At 37.2% G+C, this 17,651-nt stretch overlaps 1 protein-coding gene across 28 annotated transcripts in view; it reads left to right on the top strand.

Annotated features, from left to right (window-relative positions):
• The window catches only part of SVIL (supervillin), a 138,479-nt gene that overhangs the window by 89,447 nt on the left and 31,381 nt on the right, over nt 1-17,651 (top strand). For 19 of the 28 annotated variants that reach the window (XM_071734909.1, XM_071734910.1, XM_071734916.1 and 16 more), the window contains 10 exons: nt 83-253; nt 884-918; nt 2,025-2,086; nt 2,438-2,577; nt 3,339-3,434; nt 4,681-4,933; nt 6,802-6,825; nt 7,609-8,095; nt 9,662-9,881; nt 15,109-15,238. In XM_071734909.1, coding sequence (XP_071591010.1) covers nt 83-253; nt 884-918; nt 2,025-2,086; nt 2,438-2,577; nt 3,339-3,434; nt 4,681-4,933; nt 6,802-6,825; nt 7,609-8,095; nt 9,662-9,881; nt 15,109-15,238 — 1,618 coding nt within the window. The remainder of the gene's footprint in view (nt 1-82; nt 254-883; nt 919-2,024; nt 2,087-2,437; nt 2,578-3,338; nt 3,435-4,680; nt 4,934-6,801; nt 6,826-7,608; nt 8,096-9,661; nt 9,882-15,108; nt 15,239-17,651) is intronic. The other 9 variants (XM_071734922.1, XM_071734920.1, XM_071734919.1 and 6 more) reach the window with 5 other exon arrangements.

Here is a 17,651-nt window from a genome sequence, read left to right as displayed (position 1 = left end):
AATTGATGCGATGCTTACATCTGTGCTTTACTTCTCTCTTCTATTTTCTTTTCTATGTGCTTTCTCTCATGTGGTTTAAAAGTGAATCTCGGTTTGAGATGTCAACAGCAGGCAGCACTTTGTCTGCCAATGGTGACCGTGACAAAGGGCCACGAAGGCCAAGGCGCTATTTTTCTCCTGGTGAAAATAGAAAGACTTCTGAGAGATTTAAAACTCAACCTATAACGTCAGCAGAACGAAAGGAGACAGATAGGTAGGCACGTACGTAGCTCTGTGTAGCGTTGTTGTACAAGTAGATATGAACAAGCTTGTGAAGAGACTTTGTTTATTTATTAGCTTAAACACTTTGCAAGGCTATTGTTTCTCTTTGAAAACGATCAAGTATTTGTTACAGCTTCTTATAAAATAAAAACCAAAATACTGCTAGCAAAACCAGTTCATTGCAACTCCCCCCCACATAAAATGGTGAACAGTGAATCGTCATGAAGTAGTATAGCTGTCTGGTTCTCTCTAGTGATTAATGCTGTTGTCTCTTTTACACAAAGTTTCTGTTCCATCTACTCCGCTTTATCATTTACTTCTTTGTAAACAACTAAAGCTACATAATTTATATGAAAAGAACTGGCAACAAATCTTGGAGTTTTATCTTGTGCAAGATGAACTGGAAATAATTTTCCTTTACTGTATTTAAGTTTGGCTGCCATTGCTTGCCTTTCTGCTTTATTAAAGGATGCCAAGGTGGAAATTGTTGAAACTTGAAAAATAGGTAAAGTTTTTCTACTCTTAAGACTTTTGAGGTTCCACTACTTTAGGTGGAGTTTGGATTTAATTTTTGATTTCTCTTTTCCAACTAACTTCTGTCTGTTTGTTAATTTTTCACTAGGTCGATTTTAAGTGTGGAAGTACCAACTGCTGACGGTATGTTAGTTACTATACTATTTTCCAAGGAAGAAATGGGAGCAAACTTGTTTTATTTTAGCTGAAGAACTGTTTGATAGTGCAGATGAAGTCCACTTGAAACCAACTATAGTTACTTCTAATACGTTTGAAGTACCACTTTTCCTTGGGCCTTGTCTACTACAGACTTGATTTCAAATAAATTCAAAACCCAAAGTCTGTGGATATATAACTTTGTATGGGGGGCAAGATGGGGCCAAATGGTTTGAAACTTTTCAACAAAAGTATGGGTTTTTTTCTGACAGCTAGTTGGTGGGGAAAAGAGGTACACATTTTAATCGTTCTAGAACTAATAACTTATATAACTTCAATTTCATACTATACTATGAACCTATGCTGGTAACATGTTTTCTAGCTAAGCAAGTTGCTAGATGCTGGTTATTAAATTATAATTTAGTCTACCATCTTCTCTTTCCATCTTGTTGGTCTCAGCAAGTCTGGCACAAATTAAGTAGGTAATCTCATGAGTAGATAAATTTAGATTTAATGCCTTCTGCTATTTGAAAGCTGATGTTCTCTGCAGCTTTGAGATGCTTGCTCTTGGATCTGGAGGATGCTGATTTCAGCTCCTAAGTTGAGCCTCTGAAAAATAGAGACCTTGAGTTGGTAATCAGAATGACCAGCTTCCAGGAGAGACCATCTTGTATGGTCAGTTAGTTGAAAATAGATATTTTATACAGCAGGATAAATACTCATCCTCAAGACAGTCTTTCAGTCTAGTGCTTTTTTTAGTCCATGTGTGGTCATAGACTAATATAGTAACTTTGAATATTCATAAAAAGTTGTTTGGATAACTTGAAAGCACATGAACTGTCTCAAGGACAAGTCTTTCTGTTCTCAAATCCTGTTGAGAATTTTCCTACAGTGCAGTACATGTAAATACAAGTAAAGTTTACATGATTTGGTTCGTGATGAGGGACAAAAGCCAACTTATTTGGTAATGCTCCTCGTCTTAATATAACAATTTTTAGGAGGTCAGAAATCATTTAGTCAAAAAAAAAAAAAAAGTACTACTTATATGTTTGATTTGTTACATTGTCTCCCTTTTTTCCCCCCCATTTGTGTAGATGAAGAAAAATTGGATGACCGAGCCAAACTAAGTGTAGCTGCAAAGAGGCTGCTTTTTAGAGTAAGTATTAAATTTTTCTTTACAGAAGGCCAAATTAAACATTTCATATACAAGATGCTGAAGAACCCATAGTGCATTAGAATGCAGTGTACTGCAGTTAATCAAGTCCAAGATATGTAACTGCTTTTAACTTCATCTCCTACCTACACAGTAGACTTGTTGCTCTTTAACAACATCATTTAGAGGGTTGTGTGGTTTTAACTCCATGACTCCTACTGTGCAATTATATCCTGCTTCTGATTCAGGGATGGGCATTAGGGAAATTTATTACTTTGCATGCAGGAAAGCTAAAAAGAAAGTAGTGGGGGTTAGAACTTTTCTTCCATGGTTTTATGACATATGTTCTCTTAGGAAATGGAGAAATCATTTGAAATGAAAAATATTCCTAAGCCACCTACAAGAGGTTCAGCAGTAGAGAGAAGACTGCGGCGTCTGCAGGATAGATCTCACACACAGCCAATTACCAGTGAGGAGGTGGTCATTGCAGCTACGTAAGTCTTGTGCATATGTTGGCACCAACTTTGATTCTTGCTTTTAAACCTGGGAATAAGTTCCATATATGTTGTGTTCACAACTTTGTAGCAAGGAAAACATTTATTGTTAAGGGCCAACTTGAGAACCACTGGGGAAGCTGTATTGAAATTCCTTTTTAGTACTAGAGGGATCAGTAAAGCATAACTTGTATGAGCTGTAATTTGGCATAAAGTTTATGAACCTGTAGATTAGATAAATACAATTAATCACAGCACTGGTTTGTAACTCAAATGGAAGAGATACTTTGTGCTGAGGGAAATTGCACAATTTCAGATGGAATGTATTTGTACCGAGGAAAACCTTCTGCACTCACATCACAAATGTACTTTTTGGAAATGCATTTCTTGAACTCTGGTCTTACATCATGAAATTTGAGAAAAAGGAAAGTAATTTGGGGGGAAAATTAAACAAAAGAGAATGGACATTCACCTAATGATCTACTAAAAGATAGCTTATTTTTTGGGTTATTAGTAAGTTCAAGAGACAACCTGTTTGCTCCTCTAGGTTTTCAGTTCTTTCAAACTATTTAAAGATATTTTGCAAAGGTCACAGCAGTTAACTCAGTTAATTAAAAATCATTGCTGTTTGGGTTTTTTTTTCTGTTTGGTTTTGTTTGTTTTTTGGTCTTTTCTGTAGTTAACACTTAATGTATTGCTTTTCTTAATCCTTTTTTCTTCTCTCTCCCTGTGAATTTTCCCTCCTTGGCAATTCTTTAAAGTGAATCTACCCCTGCTTCACGTTCTGTGAATACCCACACAGTAGTGACAAGAGTACCTAGTCCCACTGTAGTTAAGAGCACTGTACAACCTATCAGGTACTGGGGGGGATAAACATGCATGTTACATCAAGCACAAGATTCCTCAATAGCAGATGCATCTTTAAAGTCTTGAATGCCTTTTCAATATGTCAAGTCAATACTTGTTTCAGGAATATTGAAAACATTTTTCCACTTCATTTATGTTTGCATGATAAAACCATGCAGCTTTTTATTGGTCAAGCATCTTCTTTCAGAACCTTTCTAACCTCACTTATCACTATAGCATTTTTTTCTTTGTGAAATAAATGAATTTGCATGTGAGCAAACCTAGCAGAACTCTTTGCTCTTACTTTTTTTTATATATACAGTAATGTCATCTTGAGATGAAAACACCAAAGCTGGGAGCTTGATTTCACAAGCAGTACATATCCTCTTTGTCTGTCTCTACGTATTTTTTTAGGTTGCAAAATTAAAGGAAAGATAAGAAATTGCACCACCTATAGGTAAAGTTGCAGAATACTGTTTGTCTGTTCTGAAAGATAGTTTTAACAGAAGCCATGGACAGGAAAAAAAGGAAAAAAAAAAAAAAAAAAAGAATACTATTAATATACTACTAATTCCATAAATGTGGCTCAATCTAGCTAGAGGTGAATAAAATATGTTACTGTAGAGACAAACGCAGTTACAGCTTCTATGAATGAATGTGTCTGCCTTCAGCATTGGTCAATCTTCAAAATTAATGGAGTAGATTTCAACGCTATTTTTGTTGAGTTACCCAGGATAACTTAAAACAAAACAGTCTGAATTCTGGACCACTAAAAATTAGAAGAGGCATTACAATTTATGCTGATCTAGAAGGAGCATTAAGTTGGAGTTTAAATCTATCTTTTAAATGCTTTTAGCCTACATGCTTCACAAATTATTTCTAGTAAAATTAAATTTCACCTAAGTTGCACTGTAGGACCTATGTTTGTTCTGCAGTGTCTTAAATGTCTCTATATAGCTCTGTATTTTGTATAAAAAGATTGGTCTAAAAGTCTCTCTTCAATCTTGGGTTCCCCTTTTAAAAAAATAAATCTGTTCTCCTTCAATGAATTTGTGAATCAAAAGTTAACTCTTTTTAAATCTTCAGCTGTTGAATTAGAATTCCTCATGCCAATGTTGAACCACTGCATAACCACTTAGGCTGCTATATTACGTTGGCTATTGTGCTTCACATGCAGTTCTTCTGCTACTGTTAGGCTGAGATTTTAAAACTTCATCATGGCTTCTTCAAAACTCATTCCCAGTTCTGTTTCTTCAGCTTGCAGGCATCAGCACACCAAAAAATTTTAGCTAAAGAGGAGATAAGAGCTGCCAGAGAAGCGATGGGGCCAGATCAATCTGATGAACCAGATTCTTCCAGCTTAAGTTTGGCAGAAAAGATGGCTTTGTTTAACAAACTGTCTCAACCAGTATCCAGGGCCATCTCCACAAGGAGTCGAGGAGATATTAGACACAGGAGAATGAATGCTCGTTACCAGACTCAACCAGTCACTCTTGGAGAAGTGGAGCAGGTAAGTGCAATCTTGGCAATTTTTCATTTGTTTCTTTGTTTTGGACAAAAGGGCTTTACTGTAAGATGCCACAACGGCTGGACTTTTCCTTAGTCTGAGCAACACACTGGGATCATGACACACCTGCAGGAAAAAGCTTGTCAGGAAGCAGTTGCTGATATTGAGGAACAACATCCTCTAAATATTCAAATTTACTGGTGTGTTTTTCTCTTTTAAGTAGTTCAAGAGTATATCACTTCCTAATCAGTGCATGCTGTACCTTTCATAATGTCTGTCTACCTGGTAGAATATTGCATGTTTTCTAAAAGTAATTCCTGACTAAAGGGGTAAAAACATTACACCCCCATGCTTTAGATGTATTTTCAGGGAATTTTGAAACTTAAGTCATGTGGAACTTTTAGATTCTTTCCTGAAGGCACTATGTATTTCCATTGTTAGTCAATCACAGAATCACAGAAGGTCAGGGGTTGGAAGGGACCTCTGAAGATCATTGAGTCCAACTCTCCTGCCAGAGCAGGACCAAAACTAGGGAAGGTCACCCAGAAATGCATCCAGATGGGTCTTGAAAGTCTCCACAACCTGTCTTGGAAGCCTGTTCCAGGACTCTGTAACCCTTACAGTAAAGAAATTATTGCTCATGTTGAGGTTAACTTCCTGTTCTCTGTCTCTCTTCCTGTTCTTCCATTCTATCAGAGGGCACAAGTGGGAAGAGGTTGTCCCTTCCCTCTTGATGCCCAGCCATCATGTATTTATACACATTAATTAGATCCCCTCTCAGTCTTCTCCTCTCCAGACTGAAAAGCCCCAAGTCAAGACATATTCTGTAATTTTCCTCTAGGAGGGGTCATTGATTTTTATTTTTCTTCTTTCTCCTTAAAAGAAGAAATACTTCTGAAATTCAGAAAATCGTGGTCTAATTTATATTAATATGTGCAGTGGAATTAGGCTTCCTGTTTGAAATCCTTTATAGAACTGGAACTGCAAATGCCTTTTTAGTGAAGTTTGAGCATAAGGTGGCCCAGCAGTGGTCTTTCAGAGCTGATGTTGACAATAGTAGAATCATCAGTCCCTTAGTATTACAGCTTTGAAAGAAATAGTTTTAACAGCAAAGCACTATGTACACAACAAAGTACATAGTTTTAACAGCAACATCTCTAGCATGTTGCATTGCTAGAGATTTGGATCAATCTGAGTGTTAGAAAGTTCCTACCCTTATCTTTCTGTATTATTCATTCATGATTAATACATTTTCCATATTATAATAATACAATAGTGAGAAGTCGGGATTTCTATAACCTTATTGATGCAAACATGTACAGATAAAGAATTGTCTGCTTAGACAAACAGTAGTAGTAAGTATTTGGCAAATCTCATTTAGCAAGGTTTCCATTAATTTTTCATATGCCAACCACAGTCACAGCCTGGCTTTTTTAATGCTTGTGTTACTAATTTGTTTGGAGGCCAGGAAGGTGCTCAACAGAAATGGGATGAAGCAGATGGGGAAGAAGCCAGTGATAGTCACATTAGTTTGTCAGACTTTTACAGAAAAAAAATTCCTCTTTAAGCAAGGAAACAACAGAGGAGATGTTTTTGTCATTTCTTTCTCAACCTAGAAAAAGAAACCAGAACTTACTCTGAATCAAATTCAGTGGGAGCGTATTTTTCAAAAAGACTTTCTGTAGCAAACTGTTCATTTGGAGTCGTGGCATGTTCTGGGATGCTGTAGTTTTTTCTAGGAAAAAACAAAGGAAGTTACCAAATATATAACTAGGGGTTATGTTACTGAAATACATACTTGCAAATGTTAATATTTGGTAATTAAAGCTGAAATCTCTTTCCTGATCTCTCTAAATTTCTAATTCTGATAGATGCACTGGAGAAAGAGTAAACTGGTAACTATTTTCTTAATCTTTCTTTGGAATCTTGAAGCTAGCCTAGTTGTCTTCACTGTGCTTTCTGGTTTGTTTAATGAATGACTGTGTTGTCCACGCTTTACGAAATTTGCATGTGCATTTTAAGTTTTCATTTATTTTCTTCATGTTGGTGTGATTTTTATCTATTCCTCTTGCATGCTGTTGACTAGCCTCACAGTTTGATGGTTGATATTTGAAAAAAAGTTTTAGACTTAGACAGTTCTCCATGAAGGTGATTTATGTGGCAGAAGCGTGAGGAATGTCTGCCCCTTGTAGCAGAGTCTTTCTCTGGCACTGAGCTGGCTCCAGAGCTGGAAGCTACATAACTGTATCAGAGCAGAGCTGTGCCAAAGCTAATTAGCCCTGCTGAGATGCAGAGTTGATTAGCCTGGGCACATGGCATGGCATCCGGTGTCTGGAACCCAAGCTGATTTCTTTCCTCAGTGCTGCTGAGTTCCATGTCAGTACAAGCCTTTTCTTAGAGTCCTGACACAACATCAAGTTGCATGCTGCACAGACACCATTTATTACTAAAGATGCTGCTGTTCACACACAGTTGTTTCTTCCCTTGGTGGAATAATCCATCTGCAGCCAAATCATAAGGGCATTGTTGCTCTCCTTATCTGTTTCTAGTCTATGTTTGCAGAGCACTTTATTCATGTGGAAGCGTACATCTGAACAACTTACATGACTAGACTATTTTCAGGAATTTATTATTATTTTAAGGGTTGTTTTGTTTTGATTTGTTTTTGTTGTTCATAGGTACAAAATGAAAGTGGAAAAATTACTCCCCTGTCAACTGCAGTTGCAACATCAGTTTCAAAAATGGCATCTGTCCTTTCTCCACTGTATGCTGGAGACCTGCATACGAGGCCAGCTGGTGATGGAAGTGTGAACATTGCCACTAGAAATGATTTGAGATTCCAGCCCTCAACAGAAAACTCAGAATCTGCAGGAAAACGCACACACAAGTCAGAGCAGTGGCATCCCTCACTGGAAGCACTAGAAATCAACAGAACATCAAAGAAGCATGAAGAAGAGAGAAAGAGGTTTCTAGCACATGAAGCTAATGAAATTACAAAGTACAGATCCTTTGAGGAAGAAACCACACATCCTGTTCCTGAAAAAACAGGAGACTACCCAAAAGAGACAACATACAGCTTCCTGAGGAAGGGCAGCATGGAACTGTTCAGTTCACAAGCACTTTTTCAGCCCCTTGAACATAAGGAAATGGATACTGGCATGCAAGGTAAATGGAGAGTCAAAGAAGGCCAGTGCTTTGAAATAAAAATGGATCTGGAAAGTGTTATGAAAAGCAAGACTATGCAAAGAGGTGTGGTGCATGCCTGCTATTAGCGTAGTCTCATTCAGCAAACAATGGTGTTTCTCTTATTTTAAACATTTTCATTTCATCAAGGCTGATTATTTTTCCTCTTTTTAACATGGCTTAAAGGTAGAGAAATACCTTTGAAGTCTTTAAGTTTTATGGACACAGATTTATCTTTGCTATTCTTTCAATCTTTTATCTTTTAAAGATGGCCCAGTTTAATTCCAATATTCTTACTTTGAAAGAAGGTGCATTATATGTTGTTATTAAGGTTTATCCTTTCCCCTTTTGCCCTTGTCCCTGCCTTCTTAAATGCTGGACTTGCTGCTCTGGGTCAAGTGTCTGCTTTTAACTGTTGCCTTCCTATCCATATGTAGTTATGTTTTAACTACGTATGTATATACATGGCTAATACTGGATAACTTTCAGATAACTAATTCCAGAAAACTAATATTTTCTCTTCAGTATGGTGATGAAATATAAACCTAGTAATTCTCAGAGCAATTACAGTTCTATATGCACCAGCATAATTCAAACTTCATAAGTAAACTTGCTCATCTTTATTTAAAGTGCCTTGGATATAATTGCTTGTTGGTCATTGTATATAAAGCCTTCTATTCTGTTGAATTTAGAGGGATGTTGTATTAGGTTTTGGTATTATTAAGATGAGGTACAGGACCATAGTACCACGTAGTGCTAGAAGCCTTTTTTTTCCTTGTTCTATGAAGCTAATTGAGTTTGAATTTAATGATCTTTGAACAGCTATAGGGAAAAAGGTATAGTTCTGCCTATACTCCTGAAAGTAGTGTCCATTCTATCCAACTAACTTTAAGTGACTGCAGGTGAGATGGAGGCTGGGATAAAGCAGGAGTAGTCATGTATCAGAGGGGTGTTGTGCTTTCAAAAAGAAATATAATGATTTATATTTCCTTAAGAATAACTGTAATGGTGTATTTATCTTTCATCAAGGCAGTTTTTCCTGTGGTTTAACTGCTGCTTGAAAAAGCAAAACCCAAAAAGCGCCCAGTGCTTTTCTAGAGAATACCTTTAATAAGAGGTTAAATGTCCTCCTAGTATGCTAATTATGCATTAAACTGCTCTGTCAAGAAGTTAATGGCTAATTTAAATCTTGTCTGCTTCTCTTCCCTACTCTTTGTTACCCATTCACTTTCATCTGTCCATTTGTTTTCCTGTTGGTGTGTTGACTCAAGAAGCAGCTTGTGCCTCATTCATATGAATCTCAAATGTGTATTAAACGTGATATTCTGCAGCTTTATATGAACTTAAGTCACAAATGGCCAATCTGTTCAGCAGATAATATTCCATGGTTAATCTTTGTACTCTATCTCAGCCAGAACCTTTTTCACTATTAGAATAGCATGTGATTTGAACGGTAAAATTCAGATTTGCTGCATCAGTGTTAGTAATGTAAAATATGTTTGAGAATAGCACTAAGTTTAATTTAGCACTCCTCTTTTGAATGGGCAGACCACACTGAGCCTGCTTCTGAACTCACCAGCACATCAGCAATGAGGACAGTGTCAGAAACTGCAACTGCGGCATCCTGTAGACTGCAGGAGCTCTCCGAACAATTGGAAGGCAAATTTTATAAGCATTCCAGTGAGATGTTTTCTGTTGGAGAGAACAAAGCACAAACAACTGAGGATGTCCTTGATAATTCCAGCAAAACGATGTCAATTAAGGAAAGGTACTTAAATTTCACTTTTTAAAAATTGTATCTGTAAATACAGTTATTAAACTGGTGGTATAAAAAGAAGCTTTAAACCTGTTTCTGAAAAGGCTAAGCAGTGGTTGTTAGGCTTTATTAGGTATCACATACTAACAGCACAAACTTGGAGCTAATCTGTTTGACATTCTTGTAAAGCAGATGGTGGTAAATGAGAGAACATGATAATCTGATGTTGAAAGAAACACCTGAAAAATCAATACTAATTAAGAATATGAAAATTGTAAAAGTTACATGTTCCTGCTACAGGCATACTGATATACTTCCCCTGACTCTGCTTTTAGTTACCAAAGATATAATGTGATTATTTTTTTAAGTCAGCTTTTGTTGATCTATGGGAGTAGTCTCTTTTAAGTAAGCTGTGTACAAGGGTACAGGGTTAGACTGTGGTATTTCCCTCTTGAGAAACAACCAGGTTGCCATTTTCACTTCTGAAAACTTACTGTAGGAATTCTAAAAGCATAATAAGTTGGATAGGTTTGGATAAGTATTAGAAATATTTTTTTCAACCCAAGATAATTCCAGTCTGAAACAAAATATTAAATCTTTTGTACTGGAGCTCAAATAGCTGCTGTAGTATTGTAGAAGTCATACTAATTTAGGTAAAACTTTGAGAATATAAATTCAGCCCCGAACTGTAAAAGGGTCTAGTAGCAATCCAGTGAGTAAACTTACAATTATTTGCTTCAAGTTGGCAAACCAGCCTATGTTTGCTTTCATTTTCCACAGTGAAAGAAGAACCAAAATATAAAAATAGCTTCTTGTTTAAATTTTCACTGTGTAAAAATATTCCCCCACTTGCTGAGATGGGTGTGTGATAATAGGAACTCTTAACTATTTTTTTTTTTTTAATAAAAAACCCCACATGGTTCCAGAGTGGGCTTCTTAAATTCATGTATTTCTAGGATGTATGCGAGTCATCCTTATTTACAGAGCATCCCCACACCCTGTTATCCCTTTAACATAAAGAGGAGGTGCAGGGGCAGCTACAACAGCTGTGCAGTCTTAGTTTCCCTTCTGAAGGAGGTACTTACCTTTTCCAGTTCATTGTTGTTTTGTTTCAAGCAATCTTCATCCCACCACCTGTCTCCCCCTTCTGTTCTGTAAATAATAATTATGTAAATAAAAACTGTCTGGGTAGATAAGCTTTAGACTAGTAACTTCTGTTTTATGGGTGGTAAATGATCTGCCTTCCCTGATTCCAGTAAGGAAAAAGAGGTTGGAGGAAGGGGAAGATCCAAGTATTAGCAGCTGTTTCAGACCTAAATTTATTGCTTCAGATGAGTTGATTTCTTGATGAACTATAATGTTTAAGGCTGTCAGTCACACTCACAATCTGGAATTACTTTCATTAGGCCTCCAAAACTGTTTCTCTGTCCCAAAGCTGACAAAAGAAAATACCTGCTCTCTTGTCAGGAAGCTATATGTTCCACACATGTCTGTAAATGACAGAGCTGGTATCAAAAGGTTTTAGTTTTTCAAAATACCACAGTGGTCTACCAAGTCCAGAATCAAAAAACTACAACTCATTTTCCTTTGCTTGGCTGTAGCTGGTGCCAAGTATTCATAAACCTAAAAGAACATTTCTGCAGAAGATTAACTATTAAACTTTGCATTTTTTTTTTCCTCTTACATTGACTAACTTCATCTCCCCATCCTGTGGATTTTTCTGGCTGTGTCAGACATTCTTTCACCTTATGGAAGAACAGCTTTTCCACAGATGTAATGTTATTTGGGCAGAATACATGCATGCTGGTCTGGATGAAAGTGATTTTCCACAGATTTACTTCACTGGATTAATATTATCCTTGTGCAGTGAGTGCATACCTGGCATTTTCAGAATTACCTATATTAAATAGAAAAATGAAAATTATGATTTTTCAAGGAAGAAAAGACATCTATCCTCTCTTCTTCTGCAAACATGCAGCTTGAAGGTGAGAGGGAGCAAAGGCTCATCTTTGATTAGTTATGGCTGTGTTTTGGTTTAGGCAAGGAGGGGCACTCTGCTGATGTGTTACACATGAGCAGTGGAAGACTTCTTTTAAATTGTCTTGCTTTCAGGAAGGGTCATGGAGACTTTGAATGGAGCATCAGCTGTGTGTGTCTACCTGTTTTTGTGCATTAATGGAGACCAAAGTTGCTACGAGGCCACCCAGTCAGCTCTGCTCTAGAAGTCAGCTGCATGCTACAATCACCATTTAAAAAACTATTGACAATTCTAATGGCTGGTGGTCTTCTTACCATCATTCACTCCTCAGAAAGAGCCCAGCCTAAATTTAACTTTCAACCTCTTTTGATGTATTGAGCAAATCTTCCTTATAGCCTCCACTGTAGTGAATTTATGGACCCTTTAACAGTCGACTTAGTTTTTGTAGTCGTATAAAGTCATATTGGCCTCTAGAATTTATGTATCAGCTGAAAAGAACTGGTCAAGTGCAGCCAACGGAGTAGATACGAAAGCCAAGTCTGTGTCCAGTTTAACCAGTTAAGGGTAACATGAGCAGCTAAGATACTAAAAATATTGCCACAGAAGAAAGATGTACCATTTTTGGCATTTTCTGCCAGGACTTTTGCCAAGGCCTTTCATGCAAAGTTTTTTTAGACAAAAACGCTGTTCAAATCTTGTCTCTATTTCCCTTCAGAATTAATTCAACATTATCCCTTCATCTCTGAAAATGGATAGAACTATGAAAGTGGATAATGAATGATTTATTCATTGTTTGTCAAAAGTGGAGAACTAAAGGTATGCAATGAAACTAGTAGGCAGCAGGCTATTAACAAATTCAAAGTTTAGACCAAATAATTGTTTTATTTTTGCAGACTTCCCAAAAGAATCAGCTGCTTTGTCTACTTTGAATTAAGCTACCAAGCTTCTGCACTTCTTTGTGTAAACCAGTTCAGTAGTTCTTGCATCTTTATTCAAATGACAGAGAGCCCTCCAATTGTTGCTGAGATGGGACAGTGTGAATCTATTGCTGTTTCCCTCATTTAAGAACAAATTCATGGCTTTAAGTTTTACACAGCAGCATGGTTTTCAATGGTATAGAGGGCATACATGTTTCTTTAAGTGGTGATTTCATTCCTGTAAGCAGGCAAGTGGGTGTTCTTACTCTAGGAATGAGTTGTTTTGTTACATATACAAGTGATGAGTGGGAGGCTGGTATGCATCCAGCCTTATGACAGAAGAGAAAATAAAGTCTCCAGAGACACAGAAGTGATCTTAGAGTCATAGATTTTCTCTTTCTGATCAACCAGGCTGTCTAGGGCAAATACCCTGCAATAATGTTAGGTTAAAAATAAATAAATAAATACAACCTGCCTTCTATACTGAGCAGCTATGGACATTTTAAAAAAAAAATCCATCTTAGGCCAAAGCTGACTAAATTGCCTTCCAGCTTCAATTACTGCAGATCATTCTAAGCAAAGCTGACCTGAGAATACGTAACTATTGAAGATAATTCAACTGTGCGGTGGCAATTCAGGCACATCTTGGTCTCCTCCAGAGTTTCACACATGCATGGATGCACTCCAGAAGATTAGTTCTGGGCAGTGAAATCTTGTATACATTCTGGAAACAATGACCATGGCCTCAGCTCCTTATTGTGAGTCCTTCTCACCCCTACTCATCCCTGCTGTGAGGTATGAAGCAACCAGGCCATGTGAAGCCTACCAGCACTGCCTGCTGGGGCAGGAGAAGAAATAACTGCTTTCTACAATACTAACATTCTTACTGTGGTTGTATTCTGTGGATTAACTGTATTCTGCATTTTCAGGTTTTTTCAAATGCCTTCACTAGGACCAATTGGTTGTCCTTGAATAGGCCAGTAGCATGATTGCACCCCCTGGGTTTTTTTTAGGAAGCAGCTGTCTGAAACTTGGCTTCTGAGTAGAGCTATTTGGCCCTACCCCTTCTTTCTCCTCAGAGTTTCAGGACAAGAATTACTGTGAGGGTAACAGCAATTACAACTGTAAAAACAAATCCCTATATCTTGTGGTCAAAATAGGTTGCCAATGCTTTAACTACTAAACCTGTTCAAATATGAAAAAGGTTATGGGTTTAGTATAATCCTTACTCAAATACCCTAGATAAAGTTATGTAGTGAAACTTGTTCCAACTAAAATTTAGTGAACTTATGCAACTGTTCACACACATAGTGCAGATACACATGTTTTGATTACTAAGACTTCTGAAAGCTAGAAAATTCATACATATCTTTCTGAGGAGGGTAAACTGCCTGTGTAGCCCTTGTATTCTCAACTGACTTCCCTTCCCCACAAAACTAATCACCTCAAAGTTTGTGTAGACAAAGATGTTCTAATTCAATCAAAATAAATCTAGATGCTGTCCCCACCAGAGTTAGTAAGAATCAGTCAGTACTTTGCTCAAGATTAGCAAACAGCATTAAAAGATCTTAATGGTACTCCATATTTTAAATATAAGACATCCTTAAAATGAGTAGAATCTAGATATATTTCACAGCTGTGCTGTAATTAGCAGCAAGTTCCTTGTGCATTAATACTACTACTTTGTGTCACAGCAATGGCTAAGTTAGGCGAGGAGATAGAAAGTGATCCTAAGGAGTCTGGTCATAACCTTAGTCACTAGAGTTGAAGTGAAAGCAGCAACTGTTTTCCTTTGGTGTGCCTGATAAGACCTAATTATTAGATGTCTACTGAATAGAATTAGTGGGGTTTTAAGAATTTTTATTTTATTATTATTTTTTTTAATGAGTACAATAAAGCCTAAAGGTAAGATCCACCTTGTTACCTCTGAGTGTCTACAGCATAATCATCCATAACTGAGCTAGTCACTCTGTGCCTTATCAACAGAAAGGAAGGAAAAAAGCAGTGATTGGTGACTAACCTATTTATATGTCTACTTTAGAATTATCTGCATTGTACCTTTGTCTCCTTGACTGTATTGGCAATTTCCACTGACTGTCCAAATTATTTGGAGTCTGTCTGTGTTTTGACAGATGATTCCCATTTAACAATTTTAGTAAAGGCTTGGTGTTTGTTTGTAACCTTTGTGTATGTGTATGAGATGTAAATAACTACAGTTAATGTTAGGTAATATCATTTCAATTTCTCTTGAATAGAGCACTAGGGAAACAATAAGGGTAGGTTTTGACAGTAACAGGAACTAGTGTTTAAAGCTACCTGTTGGCATATTTTTTTTTCTCTCTAGGTTAGCATTGCTGAAGAAGAGTGGTGAGGAAGATTGGAAGAGCAGGCTTGGCAAAAAGCAGGAGTATGCAAAAATGTCTGTCACTGATCGTAGTGCACAAATGCAAGAAGTTGAGCAGCTGTTGAAGAAGGTACCTCTATTTTTGTTTGGAAAAAACATCTGGCTTGAAATGCTTGAGCTTCTTGAAGATGCATTCTGTTAGGCATGCCTAATAGTAGCTACTAGCTCCCACTACTAGCTCCTGCTATTCCTCTTATTGTCAGGCTTGTTTAACAAACAATTCTCGCCACATGACATCTCTTTAAGCAACTCTTTTCAGTGTCTTGGGACATAGAGTACTGGTTACAGTATCTTTACACCATCAGATTATGAGTCAATAAGCAGGCTTGCCAGGCTTCAGGAATGTTTACAGGTATAATTAAGCTTTTTTCCCTCGACAATGAAGTTGGCTTGAAATTTTAAGTTCAAGTATTTTCTGTAGTGTGTGTGAACTTGTAAAAATTTCAGATTCCTAAAGATGTGTTGTCTCTGTGCATTTCTTTTTTCCATTTGAGCAGTAATTTTTGATCCAATAAACAATGAGGAGACACAGGTACCAGAGCATTCATGAGCCATTTGTCTTTTGGTTAATTTGCATTATCTCTGGTGTTTGTGGATAGTGAAACCCACCAGATCATGGATTTTCTGTCTCATCAGTGTTGGTGAATAGAGGGAGTTGGGTGGAAAGGTGGAGAGGAAAGGGAAGTTCACATTGTTAGCATCCTCTTGCTGTGTTTATACAGAAGTTATGTTGCCCAGTTGGAGTGGATCTGTAAAGCAGAACAATTACTGATGAGGAACTGCTACCCCTGCAATACTTACTTGTTTTGCTTCAGTGAATTTTTGCTTCAGACTAAATTTAGTATGCTCCTGTGGCCTAACTGCTGTCAGCAGCCCTGGTGCTACATGGGAATCCAGGAATGTGCTTCAGGGCTTAGTTTCATCCTAAAGTCTGTATATTCTGCAGTGTGAACCAAAGCACAAAAGGTGAGGATGACTGGGAGATATGCTTCAAAATGGGCTGGTGGTTCAAACTGCAGGACTAATGCTTCTCTTCTGAGTCTAGTATTTTAAAAATTACATTGTCAGGTCAAGCAAACTGTTTGAAAAGACTTTAGTTTTTGAAGAAGTATTTTCACAGGACAGATGAAGGTAAATTTGTTATAATTACTATTAATGGGAACAACAATGTTTGGATAGTTAGTTATGAAAATGCTGCTTCTATCAATTAGTATAAGTGAACAACAACAATTCTCCTGCCCCATTATGGTATTACAAGTAAGGAGTTGTTACATAGTCTGTCATTATTTCGGACAAATCTGTGCCTGAGCACGGGACTTATCAATGGTTGTCTGTTAACTGGACAGAAAAACAAGAGAGATGATTTTTTGCAGTTTATTTTGTGGGCTTTGGTTTGGTTTTGCCCAATGGACTAAAAAAAAACCTTGCTCATTTGAAAGATGTCCTAAAGAAAAATAATTTCAGGGAGGAAAGCAAAATTGTGGTCACATTTTAACAGGCTGCTCTCCAGAATGACAACTGTTAGATCAGATAACAAATGTACTCCAGCTAAAGACAATGGGGTTAAAAAAAAGCTTTAAACAGCTGCCAAGATTTAGGCAGAGACAAAACCTTTGTTCTCTCTTCTCACTCCCCAGCACCCACATCCTCCCTGCTGTGTTACCATGTGCAGCAACTTCACTCAGCATAGCACAAGTTGGGCTTTTAAAGCAAGTAAGCGAGCATGAAGTGCTTGAAGGGAACGAGCTTTGAAGTGCCAATGCTGGCAGTGGGACTATCTCTGACACTGGGTCACCTGCTCTGTTGGCTCATGTTAGCTCTTGGTTATTTAGAGCCTAAATCAAAGAATTTGCATGTCTGCCAATGGTTGAAATCTTGGATCTATAAGAAAAACATTTAGACTTACTATATACACGATTTCCTTAACTGGTACAGATATTTGCCATGCTGATTCATTATGTGATATTTGATAAATTATACAAAGCTTCACTAAACTGGCCACACTGCTTACAACACACCATATCAGCTGCCCTTAAATCTGAAAATACTATTATTGTTAATAAATCAATGAAGCAGTGTGCCACTGAAGTCTCTATTTGTAAAAAAGCTTTGAGACTAAAATGTGCTTAAGAATCTTAGTGCTTTCTGTTGCTGGTTTGCAATAAAATGCAGGAATTTTATGGATTATGGTGTCATGAGCAAGTTAAAGTACAATTTCCACACAAGGCAATCATGCATTGGACTGCAAGGGGGTGTAAACATCTGTTATGCCCTGCTCTTTCAAAATAATGTCTGAAGTTGCAGTATGTTACTCCTGGTAAAGTAGTCTGACACTTTTTAGATGTTCTTTTGTGCATGTGTGTCTTTTGTAAGTTTATCAGAATTGTCCTGGAGATTTGTTATTGAAGCATAGTTCTATACAATTGAAGTTTTTAGAGTACATTTAGATTTCTTTTTCTGAAGAGCAACAGTTGAAAGATGCA

This window comes from Heliangelus exortis, chromosome 2 (genome assembly GCF_036169615.1).
Source record: "Heliangelus exortis chromosome 2, bHelExo1.hap1, whole genome shotgun sequence".
NCBI classification, from domain to species: domain Eukaryota; kingdom Metazoa; phylum Chordata; class Aves; order Apodiformes; family Trochilidae; genus Heliangelus; species Heliangelus exortis.
Note: the sequence above shows the minus strand (reverse complement) of the source record. Positions and strands in the feature narration are given on the sequence as shown.